Genomic DNA, 25,246 nt, shown 5'->3' with positions numbered 1-25,246 from the left:
TGCTACCACTGCACATTTAGTTTTTAGTACATGGAAATCAATTTAGTTACATTATACTAGGACTGACCAAAAAAAGGAATTTAATCCCAAATCAAGATGAAATTGGATAATTTATAATTTTTATATTTGTTAAAATATTTTGAGTACTCTAAGGAATACAAACTAAATTGAGTTACTGCTTGAAAAATTTTATATCACTGAGGTATGACACCAAAAAGCTATACATGGAAATAATACATATACTGGGAAATGTCAGTTTGACATATATATTCCCAATTGTCTTTGCCTGACATGAGTTACATAAAGACACCTCGTCCATACTCCTGGCTCCCTGATGCGGCACCCCATTCCTCCGTGGGATTGCTGGTACCATAAGGATTTTAAAGGACTGCCTTGTGCATAGGAATGGAATACCTTGGTGCTTTGCATTGTCTGAAATCATCCTTAACACTAGGCACATTAAGGCCCTCTTCACTAGCAATCAGCTGCATAAGTCTTGAGGATACAACCATGGGCTTGGAGTCTAATTCTGTCTTATCTTCTCCAACAGGCACTTCTGCACCCTGTCCTGCTAACAAGATGCGAAGACACCGGTACATCTTTCTGTAAACTGTTTCATACAGATTTTCAGGACAACCATCTTGGTAACTTCCTACGCACCTATAAGAGATTCCAACCTGCATGCATATCCCATGTCTGAGCTGCCCAGACAGTTGGTTTTGGTTTTGTACTTACTTTCACCAAGGTTTCATAGAATTCAGAGCTTCATCATGAAGGATTATTGGCCTCAAGCTTAAAAAGACTAATCAGTAGGCAGAGCCATGTCTTGTAAACAGCAAAAAGTGCTTACCAACAATCATCCCAGTTTTTAACTGAATCCCAAACATATTTTAAGGTCAATGCTCTATCCATCTGGTAGTGTTGGATTCAATCTTCAGTGTGTTTTCTATTTTGAAACTTATAAACTTGCATTTTACATACACATGTAAACAGAAAAAAATTGAGAACGGCATCACTGGGCTCTGGCTTGTTGTGAAAACGTGACAGCCACCCTGGAGCAACAGAGGGTGTAGAAGGTATGACTACTCAGACACCTCTGAGGAGTAATGTGAGGACATGGAAAATCCCCAAAAGAAAGGTAGTCTGCACGTTTTATACATAGTAGTAAAAAAGAAAATCTATGCTCAAACAGTTATGTGGCCTTGTATCCAATGAGTGCAAAGGTTTATTAGTCTAATTAATTGAGACAATCCTCTTTTATAAAAAAAGTTGCAAGTGAAATATTCCTAAGAATTCGTGGCTTACTTGGTTGCTTTACTTCTCCAACAAGCTATTCATGAAAGAATTATACACTGTATCTATACGGAGCAGACTCTTTCCGTACATGTGTGCCTGCTTAGATAAAATACAAGCTGCAGTCATAGGTGATTTTTTTTTTTTAAAGGATTTAAAAGGTCAGTAACATTTTTATGCAACTCTTCTTCTTTAATAAAGCCTCAGTAAAACCATATAGCCAAAAATGCTTTATTTCACCATTAGCCGTATAACTAATAAACATAAAATTGTGGCTGTAATATTTTTGTTCAAAACAGTTCCAAAACCCAAGAAAACTATACTGAAAACATTAGCCATTACTTTATTCCTATAAAAATAAAAAAGAAAAATGATACATTCAAGAAGTGTCTACATTTTTAAACAATAAATTAAGCTTTGAAATATCAACATCAATTTACATTTCATATGATTTAAAGAAAAGTACAGCTTAGGATACAAAATAAACTCTTTCCTTACCTTCCAAATACATCATATACATCCTTGCATTCCTTTAATGCACTGGCACCTAAGATCTCAGAAGAAGAAACTATAGAGTGCTACAGAAACAACCATTTAAAAGAAAAAATAGTCAGAGTGGCTGAATGGATATTATCTTTCAAGGTTTTTCTACATCTCTGACAAAAACCGCTAACTGAACATATATGAAAATACACAGGTAGTGACTAGAATTGTGGAATCTTTTGCAAAACTTGCAAAAAACCCCCAAACTTTGGCTTTCCCAATGTTATGTAATTTATTCCAGTACTATTAAGCACACTTCTGTATCAGTTGCAGTGAAGGTCAATTTTAACCAGTCATCAATTTTTATTATGAATGCCTGGCAGATTTTCAAAGCCTTGATAGGACTGTGCCCATTATTTATCTTGCATTTCTCTATTAAGTTTAAATAATGAAGTGTGAAAACCTAAATAAATTATATTTAGTACTCACTGCACAGTTCACTGGAATATAAGCATTCATACTTGTAATTTATTTTGCAAAATCTGAATTTGAAATATATTTACATTTGAGCGCATATACCAATTCCCCACCTAATTTCTACAGACAGTGATTTAATTTCTATTAAAAACTAGGAAAGCAACAGTTATACCAGGTTTGCATTCGTATATGCGAAGCTCCGAATTAGAAGGGCACTGAGCAAGAATAACTCAACTGCTACCACGTTAACCTGCTGCTTAATTGAAGCAAATGATGCCCAAGAAAATTAACACTGCTGGTCTGAGCTTTTTTTTCCTGGAATGAAGTAGGGCTTCACTGTTCTTGCAAACTCATATAGATACACTTGATGATACTTTAAATTAGACCACTCAGGTTAGATAATACAAATACAACCCCACTAAGGTAAATATAGACTGCTGATGTACTGAGCAGGCTTTCAGTCTCTTCCCTAAGGAAGGAAGCCCTTTCTCCTTCCATTCTGCAGCAAGGACTTCTGAACCAGGATTGCAATCACCCCTTTGCAAGAAAGTTGAGAAATTAATCAGGCTCTTAAGTCAACGGCAACTTTTCTGTGCTTTAGTGGGTATACTGCTTACTAGCTGAGAACTAGTTTGGTTTATGACTACATATGATGCAGTCACAGCAAAGAAGATACTTTAAGCAGCTTGGGTTTTTTTTACAGAGAAATTATTTTTTACCTTGTAAAAGGTATAAGCATGTTTTGTACAGATTTTGGTAAACAGACCTTCCTTACTTGAAGATTCAGATTTTAATGTTGTTTTTTTAAAGTATTAACTCTAGCTTAGCACAAGATGACTTCCCGATGCTTGGGAGAACAAGCTCCAAAGACTTTCTATTTACAAAACGGTTATTCTGCAAAAGGCTGATAGAAATATGCTGTTTGACTGGCTTCAGTTGGTAACTGATGTTAGGTAATGGATTTAATAGATCTAGCAAAGCATCTATTTCCTGTTAGCACGCATGGCAACCTCACGTGTTACCCAGCCACATGCGGATTCCATTTATGTCTCAGAAAAAGACACCAAATGAAAACAGCCAAAATAATTTTTAGAAGGAAAATATTCCAGTTTTGTTTAATGTTACTTAGAAGCACAAAACAGTAAATGAGGAAAAAGTTCAACTTAAAATTATTTTCTAGGTCAGTGTTACAAAAATTAAATCCCACCAACAGTAGGGCTCTTCAGTAAAGAAATTGCTCCAAGAGAAGTGATGCATTTAAAACATAGAAAAGTGTTCTGCAAAGGGGAAAATCCCTTGCCTTTCCTACCCCTACCTTACCTGTTAAAAACATTTTCATCCTCACATTTTTTTTTTAAAATATAAACAAGGTCTTATCTGCCCAGAACAAAGCATTTCCTACACGCTCTTTCAAAATATCTTTATGATTTTTACCACAGTTAGCAGCACTGTTGAAATTCCTCAGAGAGGACTCCAGTTCAGGCTGGTCTGAACACCACATTGCATCTTCACCAGGTGTAAGTAACACCATATCTTAAGCAACAGCAACATCCCTTGGCTTGTCTATGACAATGCCAGTTTTACAGTTGTGGGAAACCTCCAAGTGTTTTTATAAGGTAAAACAATGACAACTTAAGAAACATCATAAAAGCTAAGAAAACAGAATTTGAGCAACTAAGAGCAAACTGAAGTGTTTCATTAATGTCTATTAAAACATTATTTTTAATATTTTAAATAAGAATTTCATTAAAGATTCAAAACCTGCAGCTAAACTCAAAATAACAGTCTAAGACTCTTGTCCAAGGCCCTTTTCCAAGTAATCTGCAACAAAATTAGGAGTCAATAAAGGCACATTCTACTCCCCATTTCCAAAGCCACCTCTTAAGATGAATTTGTCTTTAAAAAAAAAAAAGACAATAGTTACTAGTCTCTTAACTATAGCCAAAAGAGTGTCAACAGTCCACACAATCTGCTTTATCCATTATATTCTTGGTCTTCAACAACTACTCAATCAAATCAGACTACTGCTGTCACAGGGTTAGTCTGAGCTGAAACATAGTTAAATCTATCATGTGCTACTCCTTCCTTTTCATTCAGAGAAACTTACTTTTTTCCTTTCTTCTTTTTCTTTCTTTTTTTTTTTTTTGAAGATGACAAGTTCCAGTGATTGTGGATACTATTGTTTGAAGCCTGTACAGGTACTGAACAACTGGAACATTAAATATGTTAAAGTACACTAAAACTAAATCATATTGCATTAGATTGCTATATTTAAACTTAATATAACACTATTGTTAAAACAGACAGTCATCTGAGACGGCTTAACACTATCAGTGTCAGAACTTAAATGCAAGAGAATCCATTTAATCAAAACATGTTTTATATAATGAAATAATCATTCACTTGGCTTTCAACTGCCTCTGAAAAAAGTATTTCATGACACAGCTTTACCTTCTATATAGTTTCAATTAATAAATACTTTGAACCAAGTAGACTAATTGCAGGTTACCAATTGAAATACAAACATTTCCCACTGCACGTTCTTTCTGGAAAGGCTTTACATGAATGAGTAAAATAAACTTGCACTTAAATGCTACATTTCAGAATATAACAATAAAGCCATTATCAGTGAAATAGCTATGCTTAAATTTTAATTGATTGAATGTGAACCATGTGTGTCTATTTTCAACATTTTCAATCAGTGGACCGTTTATGCATTTAGTTTGACACGTAAGAACACTATCTACAGGGAAGAACTTTTGTTGTAAAACAGTATCATATTATGCTTATAATAAAGCAAATGCATAGTTCATTAGATATCTCAGAACTACAGTTCTTTTGAAATATATATTTTTAACCAAGTATTGCATAGCAGAAAAAAGGAGGGGAAAAAAAAAGAGAACCAACTTAAAAAAATAAGTGTATATGAAGAGCTATTGCTGAATTCTTAGGTACATTTTGATTGCATTTAATTTAGTACCAACACCTAAAACCCAGAATTATTAAAAGCAAAAACTTGGATTACAAAATAAATTTTGTTGTTGTTGTTGTTCCATAACACCACCACTATTCAAGGTTTGGTTGTATTTTAATGATTCATATTTCATACATCCTGTTACACAAAAGGCATTCATGGTTTACGGCACCATTTTTCTTATTTTCAATACACGGTGAGATCTGTCCCTCCCTCCTCTGTCTCAGAAGTGTTCCCCTGTGATATTTCTGAAAACACTCTAAAGAGGCATTTTACTTACTTCTATATCAAATATAAAGCCACTTAGCTAAAATTTAATTCTGAAGAATAAATGTTAGTGTTTTTCACAGTGATGAAAACCTCAAAGGCTTCTTACTCCCTCTTCATCCACCGCCATGATAGGAATTTTCAATACTTGTCGTCATGATTACACAAGCACAGGCAAAAATCGAGGTTAAATTGTTTATGCAGGTTTTACAGAATCTTGACTTCACAGCATTTTCTGCTATTTGTCAATTGCTTGACAGTTAAAAATTGTTAGGAGTTTTAACTCCTACAAAAAAAATAAAAATCAATCAACTCTGTGTCTTTTTAATTTCCTAATTCTTGTGGAAACAAAGGCCAGCATTAAGAAGATGTTTTCATAATTATGCTTTCATTGCAAGATCAGATCTGAGGCATACATCATTCAGTGCAAAGTCATCACACACTACAGAGAGAAGACAAAACCCCCTTCATTCTCCCCTGTGGACCCTACAGGTACATGTGCAAAACCCAGCAAGGCTGAAATAAAGATGGACACAATGTACAAGATAATTGTGTAGTTAATATTTGCTCTATGGTTTTACAAAAAAAAAAATCAAATATTACAGAAATTACTATTTTTATAGCTTTGCGTGGTCTCTCAGTGGCCAACAATTTCAAACAAGTTATTAAAATCCAAATTAGAGTTCACGAATGATATTACTGAAACCATCTAAGTTTACCAGAACAAGAGCAGCATTTGTTGTCACAATATAACCACCATCCTTTAAACACACACATAATAATGTAAGTCAAGCCTATACCATGTATCTTGAGACTGAAGTTATATAAGGGATAAATTTACAGTGTTTTAGTAAATACATACTCAACATGAAGAAACATAAATTGCAATAGGAATATAGCAATAACAAACACAAACTGTAAGTTTAATCAAGTATTTCCATGAAAGAAACAGATGCCACAGAGATGCTCTAAATATTTTCTTGCTATTTATTTTCTTGCTTTTTAACTTCTTGCCTTTTTAACTTCTTGATAAACCATTAATTGCATGTCATGCCAACTGCAAGGGATGACTGAGACCTGGGCACAACAAAACTTAAAAAAAACCCCAAAACCAAAAAAGAAATGTCTTAACAGAAAAGCACACACAAAACAAAAGGAAGGCTTTTGTTAACCACCCAGCAGGCACAGATTCTTTAGAGCCCACTACTCCTCAAGTGAGAAAAGAGCCACTAGATTTTCTCACTGCTCAATATTATCCCTAACAGCAGCAGGCAGCCTGCACTTGTACAAGACTTTTCCACGTGCATTTTTCAAAAAAGCTTTCTGAGCGACATGTGCATGTCCAGTATCATTTTACATTTGGAATCACAGACAGATTGGGTGACCTCATGCAGTTTAGCAAGTGAAGAGTGAACCAGAGTTATGGTTTCTTGCCTTCCAGTCTGTGCCCAATCAAGCAAGAGGATAATAATCCAAAATATTACAAAAACTTGGTGAAAGTAAAATCTGGAATGCAGTATATATGAATGAGCACCAACCTATTCACCCTTCAATGTAACAAAGCCAAGAAACTTTCCATGTTGCCAATTACCCTGCGTGTTCCAATTAAAAATCTTTTGATCAATAAACAGTAACCATGTATCTTCTTTACCTGTAACTAATAATGTGATCTTGAAGAAAGGACCAAGCCTAAAGATGACAAGGGTCAGCCATTTAGCACATCCTACATTCACTTCTCAGCTATCTCCTGGGGAAAAAAATACAACCTTCTGGTAACATGAGAGATGCATATTGTACAGCTGTGGCAGTTTCTATAATGAAACTCCAGATATAAATGATAATATCCATAATACAAACCATAATTCTAAAATATATCTGAATATGTGTGTGTGTATATATATATATATATCTATCTAAAAAGAAAATTACTGGTTTTCTTCTTTTATACACATATAAACATCTGGCTAATATGCCCCATAAAAATTTTTCCTTATTTAGGACTAATCTTTTAAATAACAGAGTTTTAAACAGTCCCTTAGAATATTTTTTTAAAAACACCATTCAAAAATGAAGAACTATCTCAGGGTAGTCAAAAAGCACACACAAAATAAATTAACATCATACAAATGTGGTTATATTGTTCAGAAAGTCCAATTCTCCCATTTGAAATGAAATGGAGACCAGTGTACCTTAGGGTGAATTATTCATCAATGTACAAATTCGTTCTCTCTTTCCATGTAAATCTTCATGCGAATTTAGCTGCATTTCCATAAAGCAAGAAACACAGTAAATTTGCAGAACTCTTGCAAAAGGGAGTTGTGTTTCACTGGATAGAAGCAGTTTTTGCTGAAGGGCAGCAAGTCAGCATTTTATCACCATCTGAACACTAGCAACACCTGTGACCTTTTAAGCTTCACACCTTGAATTAGCAGCAACATACTTGAGGGGTTCAGTAGTAATTTTTCTTCCAGTATTGGATTAGACTACTTTGCATATACAGTAAGTCAAAAGTCTAGTACTTGTGTGCAACATTAATCCACATTTACATCTGAGGACTCATAAATACACATGGAAACAAAGGTGACAGAGAATTAAACCTCGTTTTAAGTTAAAATGTTTTCAGTGCACATATAGAAACAGCAGTGAAAAACAAGTATAAGATGGACAGCAGAAACAGGAGTACAATAACTGAAACTCTAAGTAGGTCACTGTTAAAAGGGCAAGCTGAAATTAAAATTGATCAACAGAAGATGTAGACTGTACCATTTGCATAAATGCTTAAATGCAGCATTATTTTGCACATCACATACAGCAGATGTGATTTCTAAAAAGCATATTATAACAGCTGGCGTACTTACTAATAGATTTATGGTAACCGAATACTTAATTTCTCCAGTTGTTAACGTACAGTAGTTATGCATTAGCCTTTAAAGCTCTTCCGTCAGCCTTTTAGAAGTCAATGTTACACTTCCATGAATATTTAGCATTCCAGTAAGAAAGTTACAAATATTCACCTTCAATGAGCTTTCATACAATACAAAGATACTAAATACCTTCTTAAGCTGAATCATTTCAATACTATGAGTTTTCTTTTCGCTATCTCAAAGGAAACACAAGGACCTTTGTAACTTCTAAAGTGAAGGGTGTTTTAAGGCAGTAAAAGATATGTACTAAGGTTTCCATGATTGTTTATGGTTGTCTATGTGAATAAAGCATATTACACACAATTGCTCTCATATATTTATCTACATGACTTTGTTATACTGTACATGATTTAGCAATCTTGAGAAATTTAAAGTGCCACAGTTCAAATGTGCTCATCTGTCTTTTCATGGGCTTCTAGTCCATTCTAGTTGCTTTCAGAAATAAGCCCTTGCTTTACTTAAAGAGCAGTCTTTTTAGGGGAAAAAAGGAATTCATCCTTCACTGCTGTGCTAACTGGAATCCAGTGGTCGAACCAATCCTTCTTTGTAAACACGAAGAATAGCTTCACAAACAAATTTGTATTGACTCTGTATAAGAAAGAAAAAACAAAACCAGTTATGGATGGTTAAACTCCTGATTATACAGTAGCATTGAATAGGACTAATAGTCCCACTGCTTCCTTTTTTCCTGGACAATGACAGGAGAGGATATACAAAGATGGAAGGAGAAAATCCAACTCTCCTGGCTGTGTTCACAGTAAACAAATGTAACATTTACTCTTCTTTGAAGGACAAGCATTAAAAATCTCACACCAAGGAAAACACAATCCCCAAATTTAAAAGAACACATGCTTAAATTTAAGGGAATAGGATTTATTTGAAAAAGCTATGCATATTTATATGATTCTCTGACTAAGTTTAACTAGTTATTTATGTTCTTTACACATCTCATCTTTTTTTTGGTAGTTATATGAGTATTACAAGTATTCTAACCTTTCCAATCCTGCAGTTACATATTACTAGGCACATTTAAGTTAAGTGACCAAAACTATGTTCAAAGTTACCATACAGGATATATAGGTCTAACTGCCTTGCTAAAAACTGTTTGTTTTTGTTTTTTTTTTTTTTTTAAACCACCTACACTATTGCAGAGGATGGAGCACTTTATTTTCAATTTGTGATCAGACCACACATCTCCTTTTGTAACAGAATGGGATCAAAAACTTTGGAATGAGTATTTTTTAAGAGTAGCAGCCACATTAATTCTTCTGTCACCCAACATTTTGAGCTCATTTAGTTCTTATAAAGTCTTCACAATTTAGATTAATCAGATTTTCTGAATTATATTATTAGAAAGATTATTTCTTCCACGACCTCGTGATGTACCTATTTGTTAAAAGCAGTTAGCCTGTGAGCCTCGTTCTGAAAAGTGATACAAGGAGACATTATCAATAGGACTAGTGCAGAACAAAAAGTCATAAAAATTTGTTCAGGCTACGTGGATTAACACAATCCTGAGAACATAAGATGATGAAAACTTAAAAGAATTTACAAAGATCAAAGTATACCTCTCCTCTTCTCTGAAAGTACTTTTCACTATTGTCAGACCCCCAAATGAACACCTTTCTCCTAAGCTCCGTATCATATATTGAGAAGCACAGGTTCACTTTTCTAAATCCCTTTTAATACCTTTGAAATGTTCTCCCAGCTGCCCTTGTATGTCAGCTCTCATCAACTCTCCAGGAGCATCTAGAAACATTCCCCCAATATGTCCCAAAGGACAGCGATAAAAGATAATGTTTGGACTGTGAAGGACCTTAGGTTGCATTTAAATACTAGTATTTAGGAATGTTATTCTTGTCCATAACCTGCCATACATTTTCTCTTAAGTACAGAAAAACATAAGGAAAACTGGGGGATGAAAATTAATTTTCTGCATCTTGATTTTCCTGCCTTTTCTTTCAACCCTTCAGTCAACTACTCCCACCTTCAGTATCACTCTGTTCTTTTGTCTTTATTTCTAATTACCTTGACTTTTCTCTTCATTGTTATTGTCATTTGCATATTTCTACTGCCTGAACAAGCCAAGTGTGATATTTAGCTCTCTGTTCAATAGTTCAGTTAACTTGTGTGATCAAGTTACTGAACAAATAAGAATGAGCACTTCAGCATTGCTTCCTCTGACTCAGACTGACTACTTGTTTTCTTTGCTCTTATCTGTTGCACGTATTCTTACTGCTCACTCAGCTGATAACTAGTTCTATTATGTACATCCTAAAGCACTGCTTTTCGTACTGTTTAGTACCTCTAATTTCTCTTTAATGGAATGTAATGGTTAGTTTTTATTTTTTAAATTTTTTTTTAATGAAAGGCTATACAGTTACACAAATTTTCTTGTAGCTTTATTTTGGTCAAAGCTTTTGTTTTGCTATTCCTGATGACCAAATTACAAGTCTTTAAGAAACTACAGCTTTTGCGTGATTAATAGCAGACACTAAACTGAACAGTTAATAGCTCCGATGAGTCCATTCTTACTACTGAGTATGCCCTGTCTGACATTAACTCACAACACGCATCTGGCTATGCGTATCATCTTAGAACTGGAGCACACATACAGTCCTCGCAGGGCAGCTGAACATGCTTCAGGAAAGGCTATTACAACTGAGCAATCCCTAATGGCTTCTCCTAGAAGCTCTAAGCTGAGTATCGAACATGAGCAGTGAGGCTAACTGGAATTCAGGCATGGGAATGCAATGGAGCACCGAGTATAGATCAAAATGTTAACGTGCAGCTCTTTGGTATTGTTTTCTCACAGCTGAGTGCTTGCTTCTGTGGCTCATTTACAGCACAGTATGCCAATTCTGCTCATTGGCTTTTTACAACAGTATCTGCATACTTCAGAAATAACAACTGAATTGAGTTTCACAGTATTGCTGCTACAAATCATCCCTCTCCTGATTGTACCGATAGTGAACTGTGGAACACAGCAAGCGAAGTACAGGATCCTATTTTAGATACTCAGTTTTTGACACTCGGGGTCTGATTTGTCAGTGTATTTATCACTATTCCCCATATTCTTCTGTTACATCAAACTGTAGAGTGCAAGGACGATTTCTGCTGATTTCTATTGTAACAGTTTTCCTGCAAGCTGGAGTTTACTTCAGGTTCTCATGTCTGATTCTCAAAGAGATGACCACTTCTAGCAAGTTTAAGCCTGAACTTGCTCAGTTCATTTTAGAAACTGAGGCGCGTAGAGAAGTACAACTCCAGAAGTCAACATTCAGCTTCCTTAAACTTGAGGCTAGTGTTTCTTATCTCATGACATCCTTTGTCATATGTTCAGCTTCCATTTCCACAAGGAACAGGCAGGGGACTACTCAGACAACTCCCTCCTCAACCATACAGTCCTGATGCACTTCCAGAGAGCGCACTCATACTACAATGAATGAGAGCCCCAGCAACATGCATGAACAATCCCTGCTCACAGAGCTAACGTTACACAAGCAACTGTAATTCCTGACACCTTCACACCCTTCGGTAACTCAAGACTTCTCCTCCCATCTAGTCAACCATAATGCTAGCTCCTGCAGTCATTAATCTGTTAATGAATAGAATTTGTCTTCTCAAGTTACCTTCTTCCTTCCCTTGATGAAGTGGAAGCCAAGCCATTTTCCTTTGAAGATGACAGACAGAAATGCCCAATTTAACTGTTGACTTTGTGGGTCTAGACTCCTTTGCTTCCATTTGTCATAAGGCATTTAGGTCTTCCAAGATAACCCACACAATATTCTGTCATCCAACTTCTACTCAAGAAAGTAGAGCCTCCCATCCTTCATCCTTAGTCTCTAATGTTGATACGTTAATTTCCAAATCTGTCACAAAATTTCCCCTCATGATTTCAAATTGTCTTTGAACCAGTTCCATCTTAAAATCAGCTTCTACTTTCATATTTCAGTTACTGATACTACCCAACTTATCCTGAATTTCATTCTTGCCCTTTGTTTTTCCAAACTGGAGTAGTGGAACAATTAAAAAAAAATACACATATTGTTCCTAATGAATTTCTACTCCTAAAGTGGCCCCTTAAACAGCTACTTCCTCTCTTCAAATCATACCACAAACTGTTTAATTTTACCTTCAGTTTAATAACTTCCTATAAGGCTCTGTACTAGAATGAAAAGCAAAAAATTATTCTAGCTCCTTGCAAGTCTGACTTTGTGCATTCTAACTACTTGCAATGTATAGAAATCAATTATCTTTTAATGGCAAGGTAGGGCATATTTACAAAAATTTAAATACACGCCTCACAAGCAAAGCAGCTTTTGCCACCACACTATGTTATGCCAAAGATAGGAAGTATGAAATACAATATAATGCAACTGAACACTCATACAACAGATAATTTTAAAATTTTTTTGATCTTTTATAAACTGGACAAGTGCTGTATATACACAGAAAGTGAGGCTTCCTCTCCATCACTTACTGATGTTTGCACCATCATAGCTCGCTGGTCTCGCATTTTTCGTACAATATCCAGTGGATAAACAGGTTGGTTTCTTTCAATTAAGCACATGGCTGTTTCCATAGTGACCAATACGCCAGTGCGACCAATTCCAGCGCTGTGAAATGTAACAGAAAAACAGTCTATAAAATAAGGTTTTTGCAATGCACCAGATTCATATCACAGTCTTAATATTAGGATGCTAAATAGCCTTAGAAATTACAGGAAGACCTTAATAAAATTGTAACAGAGTGTGAAGCTTATCTTTAAAGCAACTTCAGTAATATTTCCTGCCAATTATTAGAAAGAAAATAATTTTTATATAAATAACACTAAAACCTCACTTAAAGTAAATAGATTTTTAACAATTATAGCTGCTTACAAATCTAAATGTACTGGTTTGGTATTTTTGACTAAAAAAAGGGAAGAGCTAACTGACTGCTTTTTGACAGGCACTTGAACAGCAGAAAAAAAACCCTTTGCAATACTGTTCAAAATTAGGTTATAACAATAGTAGAGGATAAAAATGGAGAAAAATTTACAGTACAGATTATCAGCTCTGTGATAATTACATGACTAAGCCATTTCACCAAAAGGTTGCAGGAGAAAGGGGAAGAAAAGAAACTCATCCTTTAGATACAACACCAGCGCTTCTGTTTTCAACAGTGAATGCTGGTATTGCACAGTTCAACATTTTCATCTAATCCAAGGAATCTCCTGTCTTGCGCACAAACTTTTCAAAGCAAACGCTTATTCTAAGGCTGAAGCAAATCTCTAATCAGAATTTTAAAACACAAGTACCTGCAGTGAACAAGAACTGGCTCATTCTCTATTCTCTTTGGCCTCATACAAGTCACAAACTCCAAGAAGTCCATGGAGTCATCAGGAACACCATGATCAGGCCAAGCAACGTATTGGAGATGAGTGATGGTGTGTTGTTGTTCTGTCTAAAATACAGTAAGGTTTTCAAAAAGCATTCAGTGTTATGACTCCTATACTGATGTTTACTAGATACAAATCATACTTTTCACAGTAATTCTGCAGATGCTATAAGATGCATATGATGTAGAAAATGTTTGTCATTTTAAAATTCAGAGTAAAGTATGAACGTGTAATTCTTATAAAGCATGCAAAAGGCATAGCATTTTCTAAATAAATGAGGTATCCAGTTAAAAATCTGTTTAGATCACAGAAGTTACATTTTTTTAATTTATTGATGGTTGACCTATTATACCTTGACATCACTGATTCACCTGAGGTAAAATGCTACAAGACTTATGCACAGTAGTATTATATAATAGTTTAGAACAGGTTGGAAGAAACAGCTGAAAACAGGAGAACTATTGAAAACAATATCAAAATAACAGGCGCTTGGGGCTATGCAATCTATTCTAAATATGTATGTCTGTGTGTACTTACAGATTCAGTGATAATATAAAGTTGCCTGCAACATTTGCTAAGTCTGTTTTCTGTTAGAAAACAATATATATATTGTTCACACATACATGTTCATTATACATATATGAATGACTTCTGTATGACCCATAGAGGATACTTTTCTGTATGGGAGCAACATAATTAGCTAAGATTCTGCTGTATGAAGAGCTCTTCTTTCATTCAATTATACCTGAAAAAATGGTTTTACAAAAGTTCTTTCAGTTTAGATTTTTGTTAACTTTGATTACGAAATCACTCAATCATCTTTGCATTCAGATTGGGCTCAACTGCTTTTACAGATGTAACCAGTGATTAGGCGGGAAGGAAAAAAACCTAAGACACTACTGAGCTCTGCTGCATCATGCAATGAGGATCTCACTCTTTACAAATGGAGACAAAGCTTCATGTTCCTTTATTTCTTCCACATGTTTAGCAAGTTAAACTGTTAGCTGCATTTTACTGATGTCCATTACTAGACTTAACATTTAACACGCTATTGAGATAAAACTCTCTTTTACCACTGTATTAGTCTATAACAGCTGGCGTCTCCCTGTGGCCCATGCAAGAATGTTTTCATGATGCTAGTGACTTTAAGAGGTTTTTTTCCTTTTTTCTTAAGTGCAAACTACTGAAATATATGACCTGTTTTAAATGCCTTCAACTGCTTGCTTTTCTCTTCCACTTGAGAAAGTGGTTCCACTCCAGGAAGCAGGCTAGTAAGATACAGAAGACAGAATAACTACTGCCTACATACCAAGTAGAGTCCTAGGAAATGTGTTTATTCCAGTCAAAGTAACTGCAGAAATTTACAGTTGCCTCCAGGAATATGAAGATAAACAACACAGCTCATATTTTGCTTCTTAAGGGCAGAGCCTGAGCAATGACAATTAAAAGGTCTAGCATAAGGCCCAAGTGGACAATGTAATCTAACATTAATGGCCAAGCTTATTGTAATACAAATTGCATTGGGATCTATCATCCAGGTCATCAAAAGACCCCACAATGACTGGGACTTCTTCAAGAAAAAGCACGGCCTTTTTCTACTCAGTTTTGCTGCCATTATGTAGTTGAGCTTGATCAAATGATTATACTTTAAATTTTTCTGAAATGCCACAGATTGAAAAAATACAAAAACATGACAAGAAAATGTCATTAAAAAAATCCTCTTTTTCAAATCTGCGCGTGCTTAATCAGAACCTCTTCAAAAGGGAAATGAGATAACGCAGCAATTACATGTAACAGTTTGAGATGATTCTCTTAAATCAGAGACATTTGAATTACAGCATTCAGGTGAAACAAAGACTTGATTCATTATAAAATTATCCAAGAGTGAGTATCCAGTCACCTTCCATGTTCATCAAGAACTTCAAGCAATGCGTTGTGGATAAGTGCCAGCGGTACAACTGAGAACCACTGATAGTGATCTGTACCATCAAAAGCCATTTTACAAGCTCAGAAAATAAGAAAGTTTACTTAATTTTTTACTTACCAGTAATTCAGGCTCAAATATAGTAAGTTTCATTTTTTAAAAGAGTTCATAGACATTAAGTACAAGCATGTTACATAAGACTTATCTGGAGTAAGAATACACTGTAAGAGCATGCACTTAGTCTTCAGATTTGCTTGTTTTGGTGTGATCACCTTCATTTTCTGTTATGTGCCCTAATCATCCCTAGAGACTAACACAGCTGTTTGTTAACTATTCCAGGTATGCCTCAAGCTTCAGTATAGTTTTCTAGCTATTTGTTTTCATATATTCAGTTTTGATTCTTTTGGTTGAGCTCTTCTGATATGACTGAAGTTTTTAAAACTTCACCATTACATCACTCGCTTTTCAAAATGCACAAGTATTTTTAAATACTTCATTTTTTATTAGTAAGTTAAACTTATTGTAAACAGTATAGTCATATATGTTAGAACTATTTTTTTAATTCTAATACTTTTATGTTTCATACAGAAGATATCAAATCAGTACTCTGATGAAGTCCAGATTTTTTTAAAGCTATTTTTAGTGGTGTTGGGTTTTTTTTTTTTAAATACTTAATCTTCAAGTCTTTACAGTCATAACAAAAGTCATATGTTAAATCCACAAAATGTCAGCCAAGTAACACCACACATGGAAATAACCTGCATTAGAAGACCATCATGGTTCTGAAAATCTAGTACTCATACCTTAAAAAAAGTGCTAGAATTATAGTTACTGGTCCCAGAGTCAGCCCCTCTGTACATGTCCTATTAACAATACCTATTTTTAAACACACCATTTCTGTCAGATCATGTTTCTTTGTACAAACCTGGTAATGGAAAATAGGAGGTAGCTTCTTATTATACTCAAGTTGCCATTCAAATCATTACTCTCTGCGAGTCAGCTTAAATCCTTTCCACAATTTGTTTTTTTTTTTTTGCACTGAGGTTTTCAATAACGGTCATTACTGTAGCATCCTAATGACTGATTAATGTAGAATTTATCCTTACAAAATCTGGCTTTATTAGTCCTGTTTTGCTGTCTCATTTTCTGCAAGTTTAGAGTTATAAGAGTTGCTCGTGGCCCAGCTGCTATTTTTGCCTAACTTGACATTATAGACCTTGTTCCAAAAATACTTATGTTTTTTGCACTCACATGGACTGATATCAATTGAATTTATATATTTGGTATTTCCACAAATCAGCTTAAAAGTAATGGATTTAAAAAAAAAAAAAAGAGTCCAAAGAATTTACAGACTCCAGTGACACTTCTGGATATGTAATTTGCTCAGTTTATCATCGGGCATTTGGCCAACATTTAGCTGCTTCACGGCATTGACCCACGTATACTTGCAGGGAGATACCGACGTCTAAGACATCATATCTGTCCCAAGGTGTTTGTTACTGTCCTTCTGATAATGGTTATTGTTGCTGCAGCAATGTGTCAGCCAAAAATAAGATGTACCTACGATTTCTGTGCAAATTCAAGACGTTTTACTGCAAAAGCAACTTCATCGTGGTTAAGCTAACATCCTACATTTTGCTCAAAAACACAGGATAAAGACACATGATCTTTTCTAATATATCTGCCATTGGGACTGCAGAAGTAATGACACAGGACTGTCAGAAGTAATGCTTCAAATGACTCCTGTAACACTTGCAAAACAATCTCATTGTCAAGAACCTCCATCCACAAAAATATCCATTCTTCATATTTCTGCAGCTTGCAGCCTTGTTTATTATAATTACATCAAAAGACAGGCTTCCTCATTTCATTCCCCTAAAATGACTCTTTCTGATTAATGAAAGAATTAGGTGTTCTTCAGAAAAACAACACACAGAGCTTAGAATGATAATGATCATATAGAAAGAAGGAAATGTAGCCTTGAAAGGTCAACCTTAATTTTGACTTTTCTTAAAATTCAAGCAATTGATTTTTGGATTTCACCTTTTCATTTAATGTCATTTTTGGTCTAGGTTATAATATAATCTTCAATTTAAAAAATGAGAAGAAATTTCACCATGTAGAACTACATTAACCTTGAAACGGTCCTATTACCTTCTGAGCAGGAAAAGGTATGCTCTTTGCTAGTAAGCTTCACAAATATACCTTGAAAGCTGAGACTCAGTCATCAGGATTAAAGCCTAGTTTCTGAAGAGCAGTGGCATTTAGCATTTCTTTGGGCCCTGTTCCCACCTCATGATACCTCCTTATACCCTTACCCTAAAATTTTAAATCTACTTCTGTTCAGCTCTTTACTATGCAAAACCACCTTGTTTTCTTCTTCCACGAGTATTTGACAGAACAGAATGTGTTCAGTTCGGACACTTTTCAGAGAAGCCTTTAAAATACCTCTGCAGTGCAACAGGTTTGTTCAAGACATTTATGACATGGTCAAATTTATAAAGATTTCTTTGGAAAGAGAAAATACAAGGTCTTGTTTTATGTGCAGAAGCAAAAGTTTCAGTGAACTGATCTAAGAATCTTTACCATGAGCAAACTCAACATTTCCCCTGACAAACTGTTGTATGACATGTATATGGCAAGGAAGACAAATGGCTTGGAAAGCCTCAGCCCAAACAATTAAGATCTGTAAAAATTACAGAGATTCTATTTTCAGCTGTTTATAGCAGAAAGTGCTGGCAGTATACTCATTTACATTGCTGCCTTTGCTTTATCTACTATCAATTTAACACAGTCACTAGAAGGCCTACATGCTGGTCATTCATAAACAGAAAGATACCAGTGATTTTTCATCTTGCAGTTTTACCTCCTCCTTTCAGCAAACAGCAATATCCTTCCTTAGCAAAGTGAATTTATGCTTAATCTTCAATTTGTTTGAATTGCTGCATCAATTTATTTTCTTTTTCTTCAAACCATCCCCTCCATCATTGCGATGTCCATGGAAAGTGATAGCTTTTAAATGAAAAATAAGCTTATCTCCCCAAATCCTTCTATTTGCATTGTCATTGTCAGCACAATCATGCTAAACTGTCCACATTATGACACAGGGAATTGTCTTAATTACCTTGACCTGGGTTGTTTATAAGGTCTCCATTCATTATAACAATGGTATAACTTGTCTTTAAAGGATGAAACTCAATCAATTCTTAAACATCTTGAATTTTTTTTCTTTTTGTTTGAATGATTTAGTTTAGTTAATAAAACTAATCAGGTGGGAGAATGACAGTGCATTTTGGAAACAACTAACAAGCTGTGGCAACAACTAACATAAGATGGAAAAGATTAAAAAAAACCTTGCAAAATTACAGTTCTTCAAAGTTATGTGAGTAATATGCTTCAGAAAGTATCATCTCCACAGCCTTGCTAAGTTCCATGGCTGGGTTCTAGTCACACTTAACTGAAATAAAGAAAAATGCTTGTTTAAACAAGGGAAAGCAGCAAAAAGTTTTGTCAAAACATAACTGGATGAAATTGGTGAGATTTAATGGGCAATGATATGTTGCAAGGCAACTACCTTAAAGGAAACTGAATGACAGTTTGCTTCAGGCTTCCCAAGCTATTTTTTTCAGTGATTAAATAGAAGTATTTGTCTTGTTTTACAAAATAGTGCACTGTATGATGAATTTTGCACTTACACTACACAATTTCTTTCCTTTGGTCTGTTCATTCTGGTCCCCAAAGTGTTCTGAAGTTTTTTCTAAAAATAAAAAACCCTCAAGTTCAAAAAAACAAACAGTGCTTTATTTGTTTTTCTTTCATTTTGCTACAGGATAGCTTTCAATCTTGGTCTTGAAAAGGCAGGAATTTAATCCTTATTTAATTTTATGAGGCTTAGAAAGGTTACAAATATTTCACACATTTGCAGTCATTTACTGATCTTCAGTTACAGGCAAAGAAGCACCAAGTTAAACTGCATTAGAAAAATCCTAAAAAGTTTCTTGTTCCTCAGGTCTTCTAAACATAGATGAACAAAAGGCCAAGGGCATCATTTCATAAACTTCTCTTTTGAGCTATTTTCCCCTAAAGGCAGATTTGAAATCTGTGCAACTTAATTCACAGGAAACTCTTTCACAAATATGCCTTTCCAACAGAAATCATGTCTCTTGTGAGTTTGGAAGCTTTATCCACCTGACTATTAAAAGCTACTTGTCTTCAAAAAGACCAGTCCAGTGATGTTCACATTAGTTCAGGGAATAATAAAACCCTGCTTTGAATTCAAACGGCTTTTTATGTATTCTTCAAAGAATACAACAACAGTATCTGTGAGAGGTAGTACGCTTAAAGCTTTGCAAAATCTACTCAAATACAAGATGCCTCCAGAAAAATATGTCTGGTCAGCTTTAAGAAAGCAGCTCAAATGACATGTATAACTAGCAGATACTTCAGTGTTTCAGAGTTTTTTTTGTTATGTTTTAGCACGCTACAAAGGCTTTTATTTCCATCTGAAATGCCAAATGCACATACAGCTATCAATTAATAGGGTCATATTTTTACTGTATGGACAGCTCAATGTTGAGTGTAGCCACTTTATTTAAGCGTACAAATAAACTTGCCTCTAGTGAAAAAACCCTGACCCCCTCAAAACCACCTCGCCCTCACCGCAACAAACACACATCCACCCAGGACTAGCTTTAGCATGCTTTTGTCTAACCTAGATGAAATCTATGCAAGCACATGCCTTTGCATTAGAAACAATGTTCTCAACTGAGAGCTGTCAAGAGACAACTTCACAGTTGAAGATCCTTGTAACTTTCACGTCTGCTAACATGTCTACAAAGGCACACTATATTCTCACCCCACCTTTATCTCAAAAAAAAAATTAACTTGTATAAAAAAAAAACCCAAACCAAAAAACTGACTGCCTCATTCTCATTAGGATTTTGACTTTATCACATGCTAGTAAATAAAAACCTAAAGTGAAAACACATACTGAATACAGTCACTGGTGAATTTACTCAGAATTAGGTACCGGTTTGATAAATATTAACCAAGAAAAAGAACAAGTATTTGAAAAGAGTAAACTACTATTTACATGAAGCAAGAACTAACCAAAGTTAATTGACAATCAACTAATTTGAGTGACAGGAACTAAAAGTTTGTCTACATATACTCTGCAGTACTGCTTTAATGAGGTTAATTTCTTCTGACATTCAAGTTTATCACTTACAAATTAATTGGCTGAAAACAGAACCAAAAATCATGCTAGAAACTGAAACACTGCAAACCATCTTAACTGAAAGACCTTTACATATCAGCATCTCACATGTTTATGACTACAAAGGAAATCTTAATCACATTAAAACAAATTTGGATGCACTGTCAAGTGACAGATTCAGTTACAAATTTATGAGACTAAAGCATTTGTCATCTTGCTGTAAGAACATCAATTAAATGTTACATTTTTAAAACAGATACTTCCTTTTTCTTACTACTAGCAATTCCAGTAACAGTAAAATCTACTTAACTATTCAGAAGTTTAAAAGATTGACTCGTATTGGAACTGTAAATTAGCATTTGGTCAATACACAGTGATTTCTTACACACATCTTATGGTAGCACAAACCCTTAATCTTTCTAGATAAAACTTGTGACCATAGAATCTTGGAAAAGAGATGAAGAGGGAAATGTATAAGAAGTGTAAGACAACTTACAAACAAAAGCCAAACTTCATCAGGTTGTGGGAAGCCTAGATGTGATCTGAACATAGATTTCACAACACAAGCTGATATGCAAGAAGTATTCTGTGTATCTAACTTTCTCTTTGCTTTATAATGCTTCCATTAGCATAAAGTATTAACAGCTACAGAATATAAGTACCTTACATAAATTGAGCACATATCAATTCAGATAAAGATTCTTTTTCTTTTTTAAAATCTGACTAAACACAATGAAAAGGAACTGGTGAGATTCTGCATCTTCTCTCAAAACAACATTATTACACTTCACTTTTTGTTAGCTATTCTAGCTGCATGTGCCATTAATCAAGTGACCCATACTTCATCGTTGAAAGAGCAGTTACTTAGAAAAAAACTCTCACTGAAAACTGAAATACTTGTGAAGAATCAGTGACTGCAAAACTGTTTACAGAAAAGCACTAAACTTCTTTATGAAGCTTATTACAGTACCTGTACAACATAATGTATTAATGTATTATAGAGATTCAAAAAGTATGTTTTTGAAGAAGCTCTAAAGTAACAGACTATACTATGTGGATTCATGTAATATATACATTTTTTTTAAAATGTGTGTATATATATATACACACTTGTATATTCACACACATAGATGTACACGTTCACACATGGAGTCTATATCTACCTATCTATACATGTATTCCTTCAGCTAGCCTGGGAATAATTAAAGAGAACTCATTTACCTCAACATTTGTAATCACCATTTCTCTAACAACATAAGCAATTGTACAATCTTCAGAGTGGCATCTGACACGAAAGCTGCCATATTCCATTACATCTGGTGGATCAGGCCAATACTGATGACATTTGGTCTGTAAAGAAAATTAAGCACACATCAAGACTGTATACAAGCAATTCTGTTTCCTTTCTCCCCTCGTATGCTATATTCAGGGAATTCAAGGAATGGTATAAAATCTTCTGGTTTGTTGGTGAGGTGTTTACATCCAAATTGGAAAATAACACGACAAAACAGGCTAAATTCTCTATAAACTTTTGTTTTAGTAATTTATAATAAAAATTCAGGTAAATGACTTCTCAAGGCATAACAGAGAAGAAACAGATGGATTTATTCCATCTTAAGAAGAAAAATGTATGGGGTGAATTTGTAACTAACTTCAGCCACCTAATAGCAGGTTATAGCGAAGACATAGCTACACTTTTCTTGAAAGTGAACAACGAAAGGACAAAAGGCAACTGAAAAAAAGATGCTAAAAGGGAAATTCTGATTAGATGTTGGCTAAAAATTTCCATGAGGATGGTCAAGCACAGAAACAAGATGCCTTATGAGGCTGTGGAATCTCCATCCATGGAAAAAAATCAAAACTTAACTGACATAACACTGTGCACCCTGCATGAAGTTCAAAGCTGCCCCCGCTTTGAGCAGACAGGAGGGGACCAGGTATCTCCACAGGTCCCTTCAAACCTGAATTATTCTTAGACCTTGAAGCAAGATCATGCTAGAATGCAAGAAGTAGCATGAACCAGTCCGTCCTCCGCCTATTCCAACACCGCAGTCCCGCAGCTGAGGGAAGGAGCAAGGCAGACTCCATTTCTGGAGGCCTGAAGAGGTAGTTCATTCTGCACCAGAGAGGGAGCAGGAAAAAGAATACCCAACAGCACTGTCACCCCTTAACACGCACCCTCCAGTTCAGTGTGCCTGGTACCCATCTGGCTGCCTCCATGAAAATGGTTTCCCTTCTCCTCTCTCTGAAAGCAAGTGGGGAAGGTCGTGAAGTCACCCTAGCAATCTTCTAAAGACTGCTTCTCTAACTTAGGTATTAGTTTTCAGGCCTCTAAATGCTATGTGTTATTTCAGTTTTTGACAGGGATTCACTGAATGGGAAAAAGGTCTTCATTTTTCCATTTGATCGTATTTTGTGTTTTAAGGTAAACATATTTTTAAAACACAGAATAATGCTTATAAACATTAGTAGCAAAAATACTATATAGAAAGTTATCACAAGCTCAATAATCCACAGTAACTTGGTCATATAATGAAAGTTACCCTTCACACTTTCTAGGGAAATCTGAGCTCAGAAACTGGAGGAACCAATGCACAACTTTAGTTCATGTGTGTGTCATTTGTCAGAGAGCTGTATATTTCTTTTCTACATCAGATGCAAGACTGAAGACAGAGATCTTCTCTTAAATGATTATTGTATCTAAATGCTAAAGTTATGAACAAAAGCCCAGAAACATACTTATTGATGCAAGAAAACGTAATTTGCCTTCTACCTCAGAGAGGTTTAATGCAAGGCCATAATGGCTTAACCTTCAAGCTTACCAACATGTGACAAGCAAAGTCATATGTGCATGTGAATGGACCTGATGTACTGTATATGCAGTTTGAGGTACACCAAAATACAAGTGAGAGCTGAAGTGGAATTCAGTATTAGAATTACATCCATGAAATATCCTATCTTTTCTAAAAGAAAATAATCAGTTCTGTGTACAACCATAAGGAACCATTTTCTCTCCTGTCTTCTGCTGCTGCATAGTAAGAGGTTGATCTTCGGATCCCTACCACTCTACTGCTGAAATTACAAAGTCTTCCCTTTTCTGCTTCACCTTCTAAGGCAGATAAGATAGGCACATCTAGTCAGCATGCATGTAAATTTTGTAGAAACAATCCTAATACCAATATCTATTCCTCATTTTTAGAGCAGTGCTGATGACAAAGTTTGCTACCTCATTTCCCATCTAATTAAAGGCTGAAACATTGTGGAATAGACTGAACTTGAAAAAGTATTCCTGTGAGATACTAGTTCAGTGAAATCTTTGTCTACTGAAGACAGCTCAAGTTTGCTCATCAACATAAAGTTTTCAACATTTCATTCCAGTAATTAAATATTTTCATCTTCCATTTCTGCAACTCCAGTCTTGTAAATAATTGCCATCATGTAATGAATACAAGCCAAGTAGTTTCCAAGTATGAGTCCACTGGACTCACGAGAAAGGCGTACTAAAGAAAAAGTCCAGCTGAGCTGTAAGAAAATTCAACAGATTCATAAAAAAAACATCTTGACACAACTCCCCAGACACCGTACTGAAAACTTTATAATTGTGTGTGATCAAAACAGCTGAGCTATAGTCATCGCTTCACTGCCTATATATTTTAATAATAATTGTTACTAGCTCCAAAAGAAACCAAATAAATTGATATTCCCAACATGTTCATATTTCAGCTTTAGTTAATTTGGATTATCTATCAACTTATCAACATTGCCTGTGCCATCTGTAACATTTTTTGTCTATAACTTTTCTAAACTAACACAGAGTGGCAAGAGCTGGAATTTTTGAAATGTCTTAATTCTACCTTTCCTAAGGCTCAATTTTCAATGGCTTGAAATCCAAATTTTAACCATTATCTCTGGAACTTTTACTGCAGTAGTTTATCTGAAATAATTTCCCCTTTAAATTTAAGCCAAAATAATGCATCCATTTCTAAAAAATGAACATTACCAGGGGGAAAGCCACCATTTTTTTATTCTATTATACAAATCTTAACACCATTGAAAAGAAATATTCTAGAATGTAAAACCTCCAGGGTTTGGGAAGAGATTTGGCATTTGGAAATGGGGATACTCTGTCAAGAATCTTTTTATGTCCCTGAAAATTCACCCACAAACAGGGCAAATATAAATCATCTCTGAAAGTAAACAAAAGTGTCTGGTGTATAGAGGTGCCAGCAAGATGGTTAGAAGTTAGCAACAATTTGCCTCGAAGGTTCCAAGTCACTGCGCAAAGTACAGACTAGTACTAAACTGT

The 25,246-nt window shown here is 35.0% G+C and overlaps 1 protein-coding gene across 5 annotated transcripts in view; it reads right to left on the bottom strand.

The window, feature by feature from the left end:
• Window positions 1–1,510: 1,510 nt before the first annotated feature.
• The window catches only part of PTPN3 (protein tyrosine phosphatase non-receptor type 3), a 137,241-nt gene continuing 113,505 nt past the window's right edge, over window positions 1,511–25,246 (bottom strand). For all 5 annotated transcript variants that reach the window (XM_074824858.1, XM_074824877.1, XM_074824886.1 and 2 more), the window contains 4 exons: window positions 22,162–22,290; window positions 13,721–13,866; window positions 12,902–13,037; window positions 1,511–9,006 (listed from right to left, as the gene is read on the bottom strand). In XM_074824858.1, the coding sequence (XP_074680959.1) occupies window positions 8,929–9,006; window positions 12,902–13,037; window positions 13,721–13,866; window positions 22,162–22,290 (489 nt within the window). In that variant the 3' untranslated portion in view covers window positions 1,511–8,928. The remainder of the gene's footprint in view (window positions 9,007–12,901; window positions 13,038–13,720; window positions 13,867–22,161; window positions 22,291–25,246) is intronic.

The sequence above is a fragment of the Strix aluco genome, chromosome 1 (assembly GCF_031877795.1).
Source record: "Strix aluco isolate bStrAlu1 chromosome 1, bStrAlu1.hap1, whole genome shotgun sequence".
In the NCBI taxonomy this organism is placed as follows: Eukaryota; Metazoa; Chordata; class Aves; order Strigiformes; family Strigidae; genus Strix; species Strix aluco.
The sequence above is the reverse complement of the archived record's forward strand: the minus strand, read 5'-3'. Positions and strand labels throughout refer to the sequence as shown.